The 20,532-nt window shown below is 42.0% G+C and overlaps 1 protein-coding gene across 1 annotated transcript; it reads right to left on the bottom strand.

Annotated features, from left to right (window-relative positions):
• Nucleotides 1-18,021: 18,021 nt before the first annotated feature.
• On the bottom strand, nucleotides 18,022-19,305 carry LOC135617553 (cell number regulator 2-like). The gene is made up of 4 exons (XM_065117898.1): nucleotides 18,999-19,305; nucleotides 18,847-18,918; nucleotides 18,524-18,736; nucleotides 18,022-18,396 (listed from the first exon to the last, which is right to left on the bottom strand). Exons 1-4 carry the CDS (start codon nucleotides 19,288-19,290, stop codon nucleotides 18,323-18,325), a joined length of 651 nt encoding a protein of 216 aa, XP_064973970.1. The 5' UTR covers nucleotides 19,291-19,305; the 3' UTR covers nucleotides 18,022-18,322.
• Nucleotides 19,306-20,532: the final 1,227 nt, after the last annotated feature.

Raw genomic sequence — 20,532 nt, 5'->3', positions numbered from 1 at the left:
TATGAATTATGAATATTGATTTTGAATGATTCTTAGTATCCTCAAATTGTTAGATTGGATCCTGGATTGAATTGATGATGAATTATAATATTATTGATTTTAGACAGGGTCACACCTCCTAAATGTGATAATTCAGGGGGGGAGGTGTGACAGAGACCGGCAAACTTTAGCGGAGTGGCCGACTTTGTCACACAGTTGGCAAACAACCCGTCTTTGATGGCTCGGTAGGGCAGGATGCCAAGACGGATGATGGCTGGAGTTGCCACTTTGCGAGAAGTGATGACTAGGAGCATAGGAGGGGTGTTACATAGAACTCACAGAATCAAGAGGCGCATTAGCCAAACCTTGGGTGATGTTCGGCGAGTACCGAGTGCTCTTCCGTTTAGACTTGTGACTGACTTGAGTTGTGACAATCGATCCAGGCAGTTTGTCCGCACGTTTCAAGTACATCTCATAGTCAGTCAGCTTATCATAGAGATCTTCAAAAGAGACTGGCGAGTTGCGTGCCCGAATTGCAGCAGCCAATTCCTTGTAGTCGGTGTCGAGTCTATTGAGGGTATGAATGACAACCTCTTCGTCGCATAGGGAATGACCTATCAAAGCCAAGTCATCGATAATAACCTTGATATGTTGTAGATAATCAGAGATAGTACTTCCCTCTTGTTTTGTCACCATAAGCTTGGATAGAAGACTGAGTTTGCGAGTACGCGAATGATTTGCCAAGGTGGTTTGCAGTTTAGACCATGCATTGGTTGTTGTCACACATGAAGATATCAAGGGAGCAATGGATCCAGCAACTGACGCTTGAATAGATTGGAGGATGAGACGATCTTGACGTAGACACAGTTTGTGAGCTGGATTGAGTACTGGACTGGGATCTTTGGGGATGTTGAGCATGGTTGAAGGACAACTGAAGGAGCCATCAATGTAACCTAACAAGTCGTATCCAAATAAAAGATTAGAAAATTGAGTTCGCCAGGACGCATAGTTGCCATCCTTTGATAACTTAAAGGGGATCAGCGTGGCAGCATTGATGGAGATAAGCCCTGTAGAAGAACAAGAAGTGGGAGTCCCTACAGGAACTGAAACATCAGAAGAAGTGAACGAAGACTTTTTTTTTTTTTTTAGAAGCAGTGCAGTGAACCTTGTGTGATACTCAGGTCACATAAGGTGGAGAATAAGGGAGGGGGGGTCACTGCTATAGATTGCTACTTGTTGCAGCAGATTGGGCAATCTACAACAGTGCCCAAAGCTGCCGGTAGCTATTGTGGATTGCTGCTTGCTACAGCAGATTGTAGATGCTGCAGTTCGCCGGAAGATGGCCGCGAAAACTGCAGCGATACTCAAGACTGCGGTTCGCTGGGAAATGACCGCGAAAATCTACAGCGATACTCAAGGAAACGGCAGTGAAAGAAATCTGCAGCAATTAGGTGTATAGAGGAAAGCAGTAGCGAAAGCTGCTGCGATAGAGGAAGGAAGATGCAACGGTTGCAGCTACTGCTGGCCGGGAAGCAGCTACGACAGTGAAGGAGGAAGACGCGACATCCGTTGTTAAGCAAGGAAGACTGAGCGAGGAAGACACCATCGTTCGCCGTTCATCGCTATTGAGGAGGAAGACACCGCCGTTGAGGAGGCACCGTTGTGTAGAGGGAAGCGGCACCAAAAGCTGCTACGGTAGAGGAAGGAAGATGCAGTAGTTGCTACTGCTGCTGGCCAGGAAGCGAGGAAGACACCACTATTCACCGTTCGCCGCTATTGAGGAGTGCTAGTCATAAGTGCCCAGCAAGCCAATCACGTGAGTGATGGCACGTGTGACTTGATACAGAATCTTTTTGCTTATTATATTTTGGCGTATATCACTTTATAACTATTGCATAAATGCATATATATTGTGATGTCCTTGGATTTGTGCAATGGGAATCGGATCGTGATGAGATCACGATAATGAGATCGATTCACCTTTAAACACATATCCTAAATAATCCCGGTCATAGGTTACTCGAGAGGGACATCGTGATAACCGGATAGACTGGTGTGCTGTATACCCGTCCATATGATGGATGCAGCTGGTCTCATAGCTGCTCGTGTAGGGACACTAGGGATACAGTACAGGTGCTCATTGGAGAATGAGTTCACTGATTGATCCGCTTACGGAATGCTGGATGGTTGATGATGCCTTATTGTCAGACAACAATTCCGTAGTCCTAGTGGTGTATCTGGTTCTTAGACTTGAGACACCAAGGATGTCCTGTATGAGTGCTCCACTCTTTGATACCAGACTTATAGGTTTGGCTGTTCCCAGATCTAGTACAGCTGGTCATTGGGAGTGGTAGTCGACCTTACGAGGGCTATTGAGTGTCGATAGAGGATCATCCACTCTCGGTATCATGAGAGGAATATCCCATGTGTTCTTGCTCAGACAAATCCCTGGCCAGGGTCATTCGGGTTGAGAGAGAAAGAGTTCTCCGGGAGAATCCGATTAGAGCGAGACTCGAGTAGAAACCGTATGGGTCTGACAGCACCATGCTCGATATACGGTCTCTGGGATATTAGATGGATGAGGGACTATAGGTACATGGTAACTGAGGACAGACAGGTCCAATGGATTGGATTCCCCTGTATCGTCTGGCGACTACGGCGTAGTGGCCTAGTACTTCCGTAGTCGATGAGTCGAGTGAATTATTACAGAGATAATAATTCACTTAGTTAGAAAGAGTTCTGACAGGTATGACTCACGGCCAGCTCGATATTGGGCCTAGAGGGTCACACACATATGGTAGGCATTGCGATGAGTAGAGGTCGGATATGAGATATCCGACGGAGCCCTTGTCTTATTGGATGCAGATCCAATACCCACTAGGGAAAGGACCCATTAGGGTTTTGACACGGGATCTCTATAAATAGGAGGGATTCACAGCCTCATAGGCTAGAGTCTTTGCTTGCCTTTCCTATTCTCCTCTCCCTCTCCACCTCAGAGTAGGCCTAGAGTTTTGAGGAGCGTCGTCGCAACCCTGCTGTGTGGATCACCGCTAGAGAGGAGGACGCTTGACCTCCTTCACCCTCTCCTAAGGATCTGCAAGGAAACAGGGATATACGATCTCCCTAGGTAACACAATCTCTATACGCAGTTTTGTGTTTTTTGCGGATTTTTGCGCACCAATCTTCGCACGACGACGAACATCTTTTTGGGAATCGGGGATTTTGTTTTCTTGTTCTTCCGCTGCGCATATGATGTCGCCCCCCACCCTTATGATTTCCCAACAGTGGTATCAGAGCCAGGTTGTTTGTGCGAATGATTGGTTTTTGAACTGCGTGTGTTGTGTTTAGGAAGAATATTGACGTCAAAATCGTTGACGCAAAAGTGAGGAAGGGCAGCAACAGTTGCTGCCCTCGATCTGCATGCCTGCAGCCACCTGCAGCGGCAGCCGCAGCCAGGCAGCACAGCGCCGGCGCATGCGCCGGCACTATGCCTGCAGCAGCCGGCCGGCGGTCTGCTTGCAGCAGGCTTGCTGCCGACGGGGCTGGCAACCCACGGGCAGAGGCGCCGCAGGGCAGCGGCGCCTGCCGCCGAAAGGAAGCGGCGCCTGCCGCCGCAGGGCAGCGACGCGCGACGCCTGCCGCCGCTACTCCCGCGGGCGAAACCCCCCCCACAGGGGCGGCCGCCCGGCGGGACAGCACCGCCTGCGGAGGCAGCGACGCCCGAAGGGGGAGCCCACCTGCAGCGACGCCTGCCGCCGCTACTCCCGCGGGCGAAACCCCCCTCACAGGGGCGGCCGCCTGGCGGGACAGCACCGCCCGCGGAGGCGGCGGCGCCCGAAGAGGGCGCCCACCCGCAGCGGCATCGCCGCCAGCGGGCGTGCCGCCTGCAGGCGAGGGCAGTGCCCTCGCCCCGCCGCACAGGCCGCCGCCGGCAGGGTGGCGGCGGCGGCAGCAGCGAAAAGGGGAAAGGGTATTAGGGTTTTCTGCGCAAAAGACAGTTTTGCCCCTTGGAATTTGAGAAATTCTAGTTTCTGTCTTTTGTCCAAATTACGAAAATACCCTTAGGAATTGAGAAATTCCCTATATATCCCTGATTTCAAAAAATATTAATTAATTAAAAGGTTTAGTTGATTATTATTTTTATTATTATCTAGTAGTCCTACATGATGATGATTATTTATACATGTGATGTATGATGAGTGGACGGATGATCATGGACCGTGTGATGTGTGTACTTGTGATTATTATTATTGAGGTCTGCGAACCTCCATTATATTTCTCGTTTATTGTCGGGCCTGCGTGCCTATGATTAAGTTGTAATCACATGAGGAGGCGCAGCGGGAGCGTGGAAGCCATAGCGGGACCCACGAGACGGACGATCGTGATGCATGGAGATGCATCAAGATGTCGACGGAACCGACGAGGACGAGATGGACGATCACAAGGCATGGAGATGCACCATTGCACACATAGATCTTGATGTGAGTGATTAGGCCTACTGGCTCGGGCCTAATCATATTAGGTTGTGGTCTATGATCATCTGGTGTGATTGCTTATACACATACTAGATATGTATATATATTTGCATGCGATGTAGATATATATTAAATATGTATATGTGTGACATGTCATATTAGGAGACCAAATCATAGAAACATCTCTCGATAATATTAAGTCGGTAAACGTGAGGCAATTAGATTGACCCACGTGGCCTTCCATCGTTATGAGTAGGAACCGAATCCCGGTGTAGGTTGAGTTGGTCGAGTCCCTCGAGACTCACCTATATCGCGATTCGCTATCTTGCTTACGACATAGAGATGTCACCGGTGACCTGAGGGCATGATATGCTTGGTCGAGTCCCTCGAGGGTATATCATCAAATCAGACTCATCTTGTAACGAAGGTGTTAACTTAACCGAGCATCATGGTTGGTCGAGTCCCTCGAGGCCATGGTGATTCGGAGGCCGAACAGGACGGGAATCACAAGGAGTTGTGATCGGCAAGAGTTGTCTACCTTTTAGGCTTAGTGTGATTGGTCGAGTCCCTCGAGGTTACACTAAGACGCTGATTGGATCCTGATCCCCACTAGAAGTCTGCCGGAGACTTCCGTTTCACGTGCTGAGGGTGTCGCGTGACTCGTTAGTAAAATAGTGGGAGCATATTAAGATAGAAGTCCATATCTTGATAGTTTATTTCTTGCAAAATCTGCATGTTATTCATTTTTGCTACATCTTTATTTTCAGAAAATGTCGCTTTCAAATCCCTTACGTGGCATACTTGATGTCAACCGCCTCACTGGTCTAAATTATACGGATTGGCTCCGTAACTTGAGAATTGTTCTCACAGCGGAGAAAATCGTGTACGTCCTTGATACAGTGATGCCTACGCCCGAAGAAGGGGCAAGCGAGGATGAGATCGCTCGCTACGTGAAGTACATTGATGACTCCACTCTTGCTCAGTGCTATATGTTGGGCTCTATGACTCCAGAGTTACAGAGACAACATGAAAAGATGGATGCCAGATCCATTCTCCTACATGTCCGCAAATTGTTTGAGGAACAGGGAAGGACTCAACGATATGAGATATCCAAGAGCCTTTTCCGCGCTAGGATGACTGAGGGGACACCGGTTCAGAACCATGTCCTAAAGATGATTGAGTGGATAGAGAAACTCACAGGTCTAGGAATGGTCCTAAAGGATAACTTGTGTGTGGACATTGTGCTTCAGTCCCTACCAGATTCCTTTTCACAGTTCATAATGAATTTTAATATGAACAAGCTTGAGGTGACTCTCCCAGAGCTCCTCAATATGTTGAGGGAGGCAGAGAGTACTATTAAGAAAGAGAAGCCAGTTCTCTACGCTGGTGAGACCAGAAAGAAAAGGAAAGCAGAAAGGTCCCTTAAGAAGGGAAAGGGCAAGGGCAAACAAGGTAAAGCAAAGGTTGCTAAGAAAGACCCAACAAAGGACAAAGGCCAGTGCTTCCACTGTGGTAAAGATGGGCACTGGAAGAGAAACTGCAAAGAGTACCTTGCAGAAAGGGCGAAACAAAAGCTTGATGAAGCTTCAGGTACATTCATGATCAGTCTCCATTTGTCAGACTCTTATGATAACACATGGGTATTAGATACCGGTAGTGCTTATCATATATGTAATTCGTTGCAGGTTCTGGCAAGGCCTAGGAGACTAGAGAGAGGCGAGATGGACCTCAAGATGGGTAATGGAGCAAAAGTTGCTGTATTAGCTGTTGGCGAGGTCGCCCTACATCTGCCTAGTGGAGCTTTTATTGCATTAGATGCATGTTATTTTGTTCCTTCTATTATCAAAAACATTATCTCCATTTCATGTTTAACAGTTAGTGGATATAAATTTATTTTTGAGAACAATGGTTGTTCGATATTATTAGATGATAAGATCATCACGAAAGGAACATTGCATAATGGTTTATTTATGTTAGACACCACTCCACATATCATGAATATAAATGTGTCCAAAAGGAAACAAGATGAGTTGAACAGTGCATACCTATGGCATTGTAGGCTAGGTCACATCCATGAAAGAAGGATTCAAAAGTTGATAAATGATGGATATCTAGATCCATTCGACTACGTGTCATATGCAACTTGTGAACCTTGCATTCGTGGAAAATTGACCAACTCTCCATTTAGTGGAACTGGAGAGAGAGCCACTGAGTTGTTGGAACTCATACATAGTGATGTATGTGGACCCATGTCAACTTATGCCATTGGAGGTTACTCCTACTTCATTACATTTACTGATGATTTCTCAAGGTATGGATATGTGTACTTAATGAAGTACAAGTCCGAGGCTTTTGAGAAATTCAGAGAGTATAGGAATGAGGTAGAGAACCAAACTGGAAAGAGTATCAAAACTCTTCGATCAGATCGAGGAGGTGAATACTTAAGTACAGAGTTTACTCAGTTCCTCAAGGACAATGGGATATTATCCCAATGGACACCTCCTTATACACCTCAGCTCAATGGTGTCTCTGAAAGGAGAAATCGTACATTATTAGATATGGTACGGTCCATGATGAGTTTCGCTGACCTACCCATCTCATTCTGGGGATATGCCATAGAAACCGCAGCTTACCTTCTGAATAGAGTTCTAACTAAGTCGGTAGTGTCTACACCATATGAGATATGGAAAGGGAAGAAGCCTGATCTTAAAGTAGTTAAGATTTGGGGCTGCTCTGCCCATGTTAAAAGACACAACCCCGATAAGTTAGAATCAAGGACAGGGCGATGTAAATTTGTGGGATACCCCAAGGAAACTTATGGGTATTACTTCTATCATCTCGAGGACCAAAAGGTCTTTGTAGCTAAGAGAGCAGTGTTCCTTGAGAAGGAACACATTCTTGACGGAGACAGTGGGAGAATGATAGAATTGAGCGAGGTTGGAGAACCAAGCTCAAGCACCACTCTACAGCCCGAGTCTGTTCAGGTATCTAATACACAAGTTTCAACTTTACGCAGGTCTGATAGAGTATCCCATCCTCCTGAGAGATATGTGGGACATATTAGAGCAGAGGATGTAGAGGATATTGATCCTCAGACCTACGAGGAGGCTATTATGAGTATAGACTCCGGGAAGTGGAAAGAAGCCATGAATTCTGAGATGGATTCTATGTACTCCAATAAGGTTTGGAACCTAGTTGATGCACCCGAAGGTATTGTACCCATCGGTTGCAAGTGGATCTTTAAGAAAAAGATCGGAGTAGATGGAAAGGTAGAGACCTATAAAGCAAGGCTAGTGGCTAAGGGGTATCGTCAAAGGCAAGGTGTTGACTACGATGAAACTTTCTCACCCGTAGCAATGCTAAAATCCATCAGAATTCTATTGGCTATTGCAGCACACTATGATTATGAGATCTGGCAGATGGATGTGAAAACCGCATTCCTCAACGGGAACCTGGAGGAGGAGGTGTATATGATGCAACCTGAGGGATTCGTGTCCAAGAACTGCCCAGATAAGGTGTGTAGGTTGCTTAGATCCATTTATGGACTAAAGCAAGCTTCCCGAAGTTGGAACATAAGATTTGATGAGGCAATCAGATCTTATGACTTCGTTAAGAACGAAGATGAGCCTTGTGTATACAGAAAGGTAAGTGGGAGCGCTATTAGCTTTTTGGTGTTATATGTGGATGACATCCTCATCATTGGGAATGACATAGGAATGCTATCCACAATAAAGGCTTGGTTATCTAGACACTTCTCCATGAAGGACTTAGGAGAAGCATCTTATATCTTGGGGATTAGAATCTATAGAGATAGATCCAAAAGGATGCTTGGCTTGTCCCAGTCCAGGTACATAGAAACTATTGTCAAAAGGTTTGGCATGGAAAATTCCAAAAGAGGTCTCATACCGATGAGACATGGGATATCGCTTTCTACGAGTATGTCCCCTAAGACTCCAGAAGAAAGGGCGAACATGGATATGATACCTTATGCCTCAGCAATAGGGTCTATCATGTATGCCATGCTATGTACTAGGCCTGATATAGCGCATGCTCTGAGTGTCACGAGCAGGTATCAGGCGGATCCAGGCTTGGAGCACTGGAAAGCAGTAAAGTGTATCCTTAAGTACTTGAGAAGGACTAAGGATCTTTTACTAGTATATGGAGGTAATAGCCTTAAGGTTGAAGGCTACACTGACTCAAGTTTTCAGTCTGATGTCGATGATAGCAAGTCGAATTCAGGGTATGTGTACACCTTGAATGGAGGAGCAGTGTGCTGGAAGAGTTCCAAGCAAGATACCACTGCTGACTCGACCACAGAGGCGGAGTACATTGCTGCATCAGATGCAGCAAAGGAGGGAGTCTGGTTGAAGAAGTTCATCACAGATTTGGGAGTCGTGCCGGATAGTGAGGAGCCGATTTCCCTATATTGCGACAACAACGGGGCAATTGCTCAAGCGAAGGAACCTAGGTCTCATCAGAAATCTAAGCATGTTCTGAGGAGGTTCCACCTTATCAGAGAGATCGTGACCCGAGGAGATGTAGCAGTGGAAAGAGTTCCATCCGAAGATAACATTGCAGATCCACTAACAAAGCCATTGTCTCAGATTGTCTTTGAGCGTCACAGGGGTCTGATGGGGATCAGACACATAGGTGATTGGCTTTAGGTCAAGTGGGAGATTGCTAGTCATAAGTGCCCAGCAAGCCAATCACGTGAGTGATGGCACGTGTGACTTGATACAGAATCTTTTTGCTTATTATATTTTGGCGTATATCACTTTATAACTATTGCATAAATGCATATATATTGTGATGTCCTTGGATTTGTGCAATGGGAATCGGATCGTGATGAGATCATGATAATGAGATCGATTCACCTTTAAACACATATCCTAAATAATCCCGGTCATAGGTTACTCGAGAGGGATATCGTGATAACCGGATAGACTGGTGTGCTGTATACCCGTCCATATGATGGATGCAGCTGGTCTCATAGCTGCTCGTGTAGGGACACTAGGGATACAGTACAGGTGCTCATTGGAGAATGAGTTCACTGATTAATCCGCTTACGGAATGCTGGATGGTTGATGATGCCTTATTGTCAGACAACAATTCCGTAGTCCTAGTGGTGTATCTGGTTCTTAGACTTGAGACACCAAGGATGTCCTGTATGAGTGCTCCACTCTTTGATACCAGACTTATAGGTTTGGCTGTTCCCAGATCTAGTACAGCTGGTCATTGGGAGTGGTAGTCGACCTTACGAGGGCTATTGAGTGTCGATAGAGGATCATCCACTCTCGGTATCATGAGAGGAATATCCCATGTGTTCTTGCTCAGACAAATCCCTGGCCAGGGTCATTCGGGTTGAGAGAGAAAGAGTTCTCCGGGAGAATCCGATTAGAGCGAGACTCGAGTAGAAACCGTATGGGTCTGACAGCACCATGCTCGATATACGGTCTCTGGGATATTAGATGGATGAGGGACTATAGGTACATGGTAACTGAGGACAGACAGGTCCAATGGATTGGATTCCCCTGTATCGTCTGGGGACTACGGCGTAGTGGCCTAGTACTTCCGTAGTCGATGAGTCGAGTGAATTATTACAGAGATAATAATTCACTTAGTTAGAAAGAGTTCTGACAGGTATGACTCACGGCCAGCTCGATATTGGGCCTAGAGGGTCACACACATATGGTAGGCATTGCGATGAGTAGAGGTCGGATATGAGATATCCGACGGAGCCTTTGTCTTATTGGATGCAGATCCAATACCCACTAGGGAAAGGACCCATTAGGGTTTTGACACGGGATCTCTATAAATAGGAGGGATTCACAGCCTCATAGGCTAGAGTCTTTGCTTGCCTTTCCTATTCTCCTCTCCCTCTCCACCTCAGAGTAGGCTTGGAGTTTTGAGAAGCGTCGTCGCAACCCTGCTGTGTGGATCACCGCTAGAGAGGAGGACGCTTGACCTCCTTCACCCTCTCCTAAGGATCTGCAAGGAAACAGGGATATACGATCTCCCTAGGTAACACAATCTCTATACGCAGTTTTGTGTTTTTGCGGATTTTGCGCACCAATCTTCGCACGACGATGAACATCTTTTTGGGAATCGGGGATTTTTTGTTTTCTTGTTCTTCCGCTGCGCATATGATGTCGCCCCCCCTATGATTTCCCAACAAGGAGGCAGTGAGAGAATGTTTTCCTCCTTACGTGGCGACGACGGAGAGTGTCTGCTGTAGGCAGCAAATAGGAGAGGGAGCAAGGCCAGCGAAGAAAAGCAAGACCGGCGATGAAGGAAGGGAAGGAGTGGATGAGCAGAGCCAAGACGGTGCTCCTTAGCACTGGCTCTGAATCCGTGTCTTGGTGCTTCTTCAATGACTCCGCTTGAGGCAGCGTGTTACTGTGGCCGCTTGGCTAACACACGACGATACTGCTATCGCCAAGAAGGAACTGCTCTGATACCATGTTAGAAAATAAATAGATAAACAAGTTGTAGAAGAAGTTGATTGTTATTAACATATCCCTTTTTTTTATATAGGTTAGAAGGGAGAATTTTCTTCAACAGTTAGAGGATTTCCCTCAACAAAGTAGAGAGATTTCCTGTTAGGGAAATCTCATTTACTATCAATTACAACACCTATGTTGGGAAGAAACCTGTTAATGCAGAATAATTCTTTTCCCTCTTTGTGTATCAAAATAGGTTCCTCATCAAAATACCAACTTGATATCAAAATGCTAATATCAATCAGCACAACATAAACAATAGAGCAATAAATCAATCACACAGTGAGACCAAATCTTTTTAACGTGGAAAACCCAATGTGGGAAAAACCACGGGACCGTAGTCCACCTCAAACTTCCACTATCAATAATAATGATAACAGGTTTACAGTAGGTCTTCTCTAGAATAACTAGAGGATCAGAATAATATCAAGATCATAGATCTTGGCTCAAGGATAGCATATCTTCATCACGTAGGATGGATCTCCTCAAAAGAGAATTCTAGGTCTCACAGAGTAGATATCGCAGGAAAGTACCTTAGAGAGGGTAAACTATAGATCAAAACCATTAGGATTGTAGAGTTTGCTGCAAGGATTCTCCACATAAAATTTGGGCCGAAACTGACAACGTTTGGCCACCGATCGTCAAGTAGAAAACTCAGAAACCTAATCTTTCTCTCTCTATTTCTCTCTCCTCTTTTCTTTGCACGCCGCACGCTGCAATCTCACTGTGCGCAGCCACACACTGCAATCTGCCCAATTTTGCCCTTTCTCCCTTAATTACTGATTTGAGCTCAATAGGCCCCAATTGTCTAAGTCCACATATGGGCTGGACCCAACAATTCTCCCCCTCCAGCTCATATGGTGGGCTGTACCAAGCCCGCTCTTCGCCTACATGCTTCAAGCTTCTCCTTAGGCAAAGACTTTGTCAACATATCTGAACCTTTATCATTGGTATGCACCTTTTCCAACTGTAATTCTTTCATCTCAAACACATCACGAATCCAGTGATATCTCACATCAATATGCTTGGATCTAAAATGGTATGTTGAATTCTTGGAGAGGTGAATAGCGCTCTGACTGTCACAGTAAATAGTATATCCTTCCTGTTTCAAGCTCAATTCCTGTAGAAACTTTTTCATCCATAAAGCTTCCTTGCAGGCTTCAGTAACTGCTATGTATTCTGCTTCTGTGGTTGATAGAGCAACACACTTCTGTAACTTAGACTACCAAGAGACTACTCCTCCTGCAAATGTTATCAAGAATCCCGAAGTGGACTTCCTGGAATCAGTATCACCTACCATGTCTGCATCTGTGTACCCTTCTAACACAGGTTCATCATCACCAAAACATAAACACAACCTGGAAGTACCTCTTAGATATCTTAATATTCATTTCACTGCTGCCCAATGTTTCTTTCCAGGATTTGAGAGAAATCGACTAACAACTCCAACTGCATGAGCTATATCTGGCCTAGTACAAACCATAGAATACATCAAACTGCCTACTGCAGATGAGTAAGGCACTCTGGATATTTCTTCTTTTTCTTTCTCACTTGTAGGACATTGTTTTGAACTCAGCTTGAAATGACCTGCAAGTGGAGAACAAACTGCTTTGGCTTTACTCATGTTGAATCTTTCAAGAACCTTTTCAATGTAAATCTCCTGAGATAGCCAAATCTTCCTTTTCTTCCTCTCACGAAGAATCTTCATGCCAAGTATTTGTCTCACCGATCCTAAGTCTTTCATGACAAAAGACTTACTTAGCTCTCTTTTAAACTTTTCAATTTTTCCAACATCATGGCCAACAATCAACATATCATCAACATATAGCAGTAAAATAATAAAATCATCATCTGAAAATTTCTTCATAAATACACAATGATCAGATGTGGTTCTATCATACCCTTGGCTCATCATAAAGGAATCAAACTTCTTGTACCACTGTCTAGGTGCTTGTTTGAGTCCATATAAGCTTTTCCTAAGCTTACATACCAGATTTTCTTTTCCCTTGACTTTGAAACCTTCTGGTTGCTCCATGTAAATTTCTTCTTCTAAGTCACCATGAAGAAATGCTGTTTTTACATCAAGTTGCTCAACTTCTAAATTCAAGCGGGCAGCCAAACCAAGAACAACTCGGATAGAGGACATTTTCATAACTAGAGAAAATATTTCTTCAAAGTCAATACCTTTCTTCTGACTGAATCCTTTCACAACTAGTCGTGCCTTGTATCTTTGTTGTGAGCTATTATTTTCAGTCTTCAATTTATAAACCCACTTATTCTTGAGAGCTTTCTTCTCTTTCGGCAGCTTTACCAAGTCATAGGTGTGGTTCTCAAGCAAGGATCTCATCTCTTCTTGCATGGCTTTAACCCACTCACTCTTATTCTCATGTAGAATAGCTTCTTGGTAAGTTTCTGGCTCTCCCCCATCAGTAAGCATAACATACTCATGTGGAGGATATCTGGTAGAGGGTTGTCGCTCTCTAGTGGATCTTCTCAATGGAATCTCAACTGGTGGTGGAGGTGCTTGTTCAGTTGGTTCAACATCATCAACTGTAGGTGTATCATCATTAGTATTCTCACCACAATCTTCTTGTTCATCTCCCCCATGATCATCATAAACTACAGGTGAAGGAACTGGACCCAAACTCCAAGGAATATAAACAAAGGTTTCTGGCTTCTCAACATTATCACCATCATCAAACAATTGGTCTTCAAGAAACACAACATCTCTGCTTCTAATAATCTTCTTGTTCACTGGATCCCATAATCTGTACCCAAACTCTTCATGACCATATCCCAAGAAGATACGTGCTTTTGCCTTATTATCAAGCTTGGACCTCTCATCTTTGGGAATATGAACAAATGCTTTACACCCAAAGACTCTCAAATGATTATAAGATATATCTTTTCCTCTCCATACTCTCTCTGGAACATCACCTTGCAGAGGAACTGATGGAGAAAGATTTATCAGGTCAACTGTAGTTCTCATAGCCTCCCCCCAAAATGACTTTGGTAACTTAGCGTGGGAAAGCATACACCTAATCCTTTCTTCAATGGTTCTGTTCATCCTTTCTGCCACACCGTTCTGCTGAGGAGTTTTAGGAACTGTTTTCTCAAGCCTGATACCATGGAACCTACAATAATTCTCAAAAGGACCCCTGTACTCGCCACCATTATCTGATCGAACACACTTTAGCTTTCTACCAGTTTCTCTTTCAACATTGACATGAAACTCCTTGAAAGCATCGAGTACCTGGTCTTTAGATTTTAAAGCAAAAGCCCAAACTTTTCTAGAATGATCATCAATAAAAGTAACAAAATAAAGAGCACCTCCAAGAGTTCTAGTTTGCATAGTACAAACATCAGTATGAACTAAATCAATAACATCAGATCTTCTAGATGATGGATATGTCTGAAATGCAACTCTATGTGTTTTTCCAGCTAAGCAATGATCACAAGATTTAAGAGATGTACCTTGCAACTCTGGTAAGAACTGCTTTCTAGCAAGAGTTAATCTTATGCCAAAGATTGAAGTCCCTTCTCGCTGATATGTCCAAGCCTCTTATGCCAAAGATCTATACTTTCACCTTTTCGAATTGCATTAATCTCTCCTTTGTGTAGCTTAGCTTCCATGAGATAAAAAGAGTTAATCTTCTTTCCTTTTGCCACAATTAGAGAACCTTTAGTGAGTTTCCATTTACTTTCACCAAAATAATGTGCAAAGCCTTCATCATCAAGTCTACCTGTAGATATCAAGTTAAGACGAATATCTGGAACATGCCTTACATCTTTGAGTATCAATTTGCTCCCAATACTGGTCTCCAAGCAAATATCTCCAATACCCACAATCTTAGATGTACCATTGTTTCCCATTCTGACATTACCAAAATCACTAGCACTATAAGATCTAAAGAAATCACCATGAACATGAAATGAAGCACCAGAGTCAATTACCCAATTACTGTCCTGAGCTATAAGGCTAACACAACCTTCATCACAGACAATAGTGATATTACCTTCAGCAGCAATTGTATTGGTCTCTTTCTCATTTTTCTTTATTTCATTCTGTTCTCGCTTCCAAAACCTACACTCTTTCTTCATGTGACTTGGCCTATTACAGTGAAAACATTTGATATCTCTTCTAGACTTAGATCTTCCTCTATATCCATGTGGATTTCTGCTATGACTTCTTCCACGTCTTTCTTGTTTTTCAGTAACAAATGCACCAGAAGAAGATTCACCCTGTTCTTTCCTTCTTGCATCTTCATTTAGCAAACTGTCTTTAACCATATCTATGGTTAGAGTCCCCTCTGGCGTGGAGTTACAAATAGTCACAACATACGTTTCCCAACTTTCTAGTAAAGAGCTGAGAAGTAATAATCCCTGCATCTCATCATCTATATTCATTTTCATAGCAACCAACTTGTTTGCAAGACTCTGAAATAGGCTTATGTGCTCAACAATGTTACCACCATCTTTATACTTCAAATTTACAAGCCTTCTGAGGAGAGAAATTCTATTTCCCACTGTCTTTTTCGCAAAGAGATTTTCTAACCTTTGCCAAACAACATCAGCTCTGATTTCATCTGAAATATGCTCATGCAAGTTTATATCCATCCATCTTCTAATATAGGCAATAGCTTTTCTATGTTGAACTTCTCATTCTTCATCGTCCATAGTAAAAGGTTTATCTTTAACCTTGATGGACTTATACAAATCTTTGCAATAAAGCAAATCTTCCATCGTACGCCTCCAAGTTGAATAATTTGATGAGTTCAATTTAATCATACCATCAGACTCCATTTCAATCACACAAGAAAAACTAGCACCAAACAACCTGATGCTCTGATACCATTTGTTGGGAAGAAACCTGTTAATGCGGAATAATTCTTTTCCCTCTTTGTGTATCAAAATAGGTTCCTCATCAAAATACCAACTTGATATCAAAATACTAATATCAATCAGCACAACATAAATAATAGAGCAATAAATCAATCACACAGTGAGACCAAATCTTTTTAACGTGGAAAACCTAATGTGGGAAAAACCACGGGACCGTAGCCCACCTCAAACTTCCACTATCAATAATAATGATAACGGGTTTACAGTAGGTCTTCTCTAGAATAACTAGAGGATCAGAATAACATCAAGATCATAGATCTTGGCTCAAGGATAGCATATCTTCATCATCACGTAGGATGGATCTCCTCAAAAGATAATTCTGTGTCTCACATAGTAGATATCGCAGGAAAGTACCTTAGAGAGGGTAAACTGTAGATCAACACCGTTAGGATTATAGAGTTTGCTGCAAGGATTCTCCACATAAAATTTGGGCCGAAACTGACAACGTTTGGCCACCGATCGTCAAGCAGAAAACTCAGAAACCTAATCTTTCTCTCTGTGTTTCTCTCTCCTCTTTTCACCGCAAGCTGCAATTTCACTGTGCACACCCACACAATTTTACCCTTTCTCCCTTAATTATTGATTTGAGCTCAATAGGCCCAATTGTCAAGTTCACATAGGTTGGACCCAACAACCTATGATTTAATTATCTTAACTAAATTTAAATTTTTTTTAGTGTAAACCAATGACTTAAGATATTTAAGCCTAAGTTAACAATAATACAAATATTTGCCTCTTGTAAGTAGATCGAAATATGAGACTAGACATGAATAATCCATATTTTTCATATAGTTGGTAGGTTTTTCTGGACTATTTATATTTTTTTAAAACAAGCAATATATTTGCAAGCATTAGATAATTTTCAAAGTAAATCATTTGCACTATATGTATTTGTGTTTGTAATTGGATTTCGCGATTCATATCGTCCACATTTTGTTGTTAAAGATCGGGTTACAAATAGAAATGTGATCAATTTTGATACCTCCTCTTTCTCACGTCTTCACTCCCATACATTACTAGCATGTAAGTCAATATTATGCACCTTGTTGGATGTGAGCAATTAAAAGACTCATTTAACTTTTTCTCGATGAAGTTATTGTGGTAATGACATGCTTAAATAAAAAGGATAAAGCCAAAAAAAAAGATACAGATGATTTTCTTAGAAAATATCTGTATTTTGACTATTTCTCAATCCGTATCGTTTTTCTAAAATAATATTCCTAATTTAAAATATAAACTATTCCTGAAAAAGTTTTCTGAATGTTATAATATTTTTGACTTACTATAATGTTTTTGACATGTTATAATGTTTTGGTCACTATGATAATAACATTATAAAGCCTATTTGAAAATATTATAAATGAGTTCAGAATCAAAACATACTAGAAATTATTTAAAATATCATACTATGATTTATATGAGAAGTTATCATAATTTACCTAAATAAACATAAAAATTTGACTTGTTATAGTATTTTGGTCACCAAAATAAAAATACTACAAAGTTTACTCGAAAATATTGTAAATAAGCGAAATGAACTCCTAACCTTAATTAAACTAACTACAAACCTAAAAATATTATATTGTAATGATCTATGAGCAATGATAACTAAAGAAGATGCCACGTATTTTCAATACATCAATAAAAACACTATAAATGTTATTAAAAATACTATAAATAAACCAAATAAAAATATTATAACAGTTTAATACTGATGAAAAATGGATGAAAAATTTAACGAAAAAAAAATTTTAAGGGGCATTTTGGATATTTATCAAATTAAGGGTATTATTTGGGAAAATGCAGAGTATCGATTGGAAAATATCCAAATATAATTTTTTAAAAAATATCACTCAAAAGATATTACATTATATATATATATATATATAACAATAATAGTATACATATTACAATATTAAAAAAATAAAATATTTATGAGTCTATGATCAATATCCACATTAGTTATGATTAAATAATATTCCATGTGATGCCTTTGATAGAAACATATAAGTTTGTATTTATATATATAATAGATAACTCCATGACGTGGGTGATAGGAATAGATAATTAGTGCCGCCTTTTAATATAATTAATGATAGCGGGAGAAGAAACATATCAAGATGACGCAGAGATAATAATTGAATCCAGCCTGTGTGTGAACGAACTGGGGCCCAAACATCATGTCCATGTATCTGAAGTGAGGCTACAGTCACAAAGGATGATAAGGTTTGGCCAATCACAGTCAAAGTCCACTTTTCCAAACAATGCTCAATTGTAGACTCGTAGTAAACGACTTTGGATCATCATCCAATTCATGCCCACCGCAGACATTGATTTTATTCTTCTCTTACAGGTCGTATTAACTGCATATGATACTTAGTAATAAACAATGAAATCCATACCTCGCATTTTATCAAACAACTTGCAGTCCCTAATTATGGCAGCACTGGACTTTGAGTTGAGATCTCAACGGCTCATGCCTTGGACCGGTGGCGGAATGGTTGCGGGTTGCCCCTGCCTCTCCATGTTTGCATGCCAACCTGCACGAAAGGAAAGATCGCCGTTGCTTCAGTCTCCCTCTCTCCCAAAAGGAAGAACACACGAAGAGTCAGCACAGAGAGAGAGAGAGAGAGAGAGAGAGAGAGAGAGAGAGAGAGAGAGAGAGACCTATGCTCATGTCGTAGCCACGGCGATTGAGCTCTCGGTACATCTGGCAGAGGGAGCAGGTCTCGCAGCAGCAGTGGACGAGGCAGTCGGCGCAGGGCTCCTCCCTCAGCCCGAGCTGCGCCCGCAGTTTGGAGCGGTAGAAGCAGGAGTACAAGCACTGGCAGCACGTCACATACATTATAAGCGCGTACAGCGCCCCACTCGTCCCGCATGCTTCACAGATACCGATCAAAGGCTTCGCCGTTCAATCCTCCATGCAGTAAAAAGCCAGACAACAAAAAAGAACGGAGGATCCAATGACTCCAAGAAGAAACAGTACTCACAGGTGGCTCCTTTGTCGACGATCTCCGCGATTTGACCAAACGTGATACAAGGGCAGAAGCAAGTGATGCAGCCTGCAGTAAGGGATCGGATGCTTAACAACAGCAATTGGACCAAGGAATTACCGAGTAAAAGTGGAGGAGGGCTCGATTACAGTTGCTGCCATCATCGCAGCACTCGCAGAGGCCGGTGGACCAAGCGCCGCCCGCCGGAGTTTGGATCTGGAAAGTACCGGGGGCGGTCGGCACCGGCACGCCCATCGTCGGCTGCGGCGGAGGGTAGTAGGGGTCGGTCGTCGGCGGCGGCGGTGGAGGGTAGTAGGGTTGTGGTTGTTTGGATGGATACATGGTGGAAGAGCAGTTGATCAAGTGGGAGATGGGAGAAGAGGGCTTGGAGATGATCTTGATATCATATCCATCAGCCACTGTTATAGGTGAGCGAGGCATTCAGGCATTACGGCATGTGGTTGTACCTACTCGACCACGGCTTCGCTGGTTGCTCTAAAAGGTGGGTCAACAACGGATCTGTCTTTGTCGAAAGAGACACCGCCATTATTAGTGTGGCCAATGGAAGACGCCAAACCATTGGGACGAAGACGAAGCGCACAGTGTGCCCGACATTATCTACAAGCTAAATCAGCCATACTTGTTCTTCGCCCAAAGATCATTATTGATTAGCATATTATTGTATAAATAATATATATCATTTAATATAATAAAAATTTTCATATTCTTTTTAAAAAATTTATCGTGAAAATGTTCGTATACAAAACATGTACAGAACTTTATTTATGGTAATTCTTTGTGAATTTTTAGATAAATTTCGTTAAAGACTCTTAACACTGTTTAATCTAAAAAAACAAAAATAAAGAATGAATTTGTGTTGATCCTTTGATTTTTTTAGATAAATATTATTAATGATTTTTAATCGCTGTTTAAAAGATAAAAAATAATATCGACATCATAAAAATATAAACTAGATACATCTTGTGTAATATATATATATATATATATATATAATATATAATATATATATAAAATATATATATATATATATATATATATATATATATATATATTTGATTGGTTCGGCATGATCAGAAATTTCCTGAAGTGATATATAATTTCTAATGATAAATATTCTTTTGAAGAAACTTAAATTTAAGTAGATTTAAATAAAGGGCACATGGATTCTCAAAAAGAATTAAGCTATGATGCTTGCCATGAATCATCTAAATCGAATCAATGAATATAATGTAAGATCCTACCTAATCGTCTCATCTATCTTGTTAAGGAGAAGTTTGATTTTAAATTCTAATTAGAAGTATATAATGTTAATATTTTCTGAATGATCCATTTCTCATGATTATGTGTTGATTAACACATTGATGTGGTTGATAAGCCCTCGTAGTACAAGCACAATGATGCAATTATTTGAGATGCACTTGAGCTAATAGTCCATGGATTAGGAGGCCTATATATCAAAAGGAATAAAAACTCTCTCTCTTTTTCTTTTTTATATTCTTATATTATCATATGAGAGGGACACGAGAACGTTAAGAAAAATTCTATCAATCTTAATAAGTTCATGAGTTTAGTTTTAGATCATCATCAAGAAACAAAAGAAGGTCTCCATATTCAAAGTTACCTCAAATGTAGAAACGATCCAAGGAATTAGATTGATCTCTT

This window comes from Musa acuminata, chromosome BXJ2-7 (genome assembly GCF_036884655.1).
Source record: "Musa acuminata AAA Group cultivar baxijiao chromosome BXJ2-7, Cavendish_Baxijiao_AAA, whole genome shotgun sequence".
NCBI lineage: Eukaryota > Viridiplantae > Streptophyta > Magnoliopsida > Zingiberales > Musaceae > Musa > Musa acuminata.
This window is presented reverse-complemented; position numbering and strand designations above follow the sequence as displayed.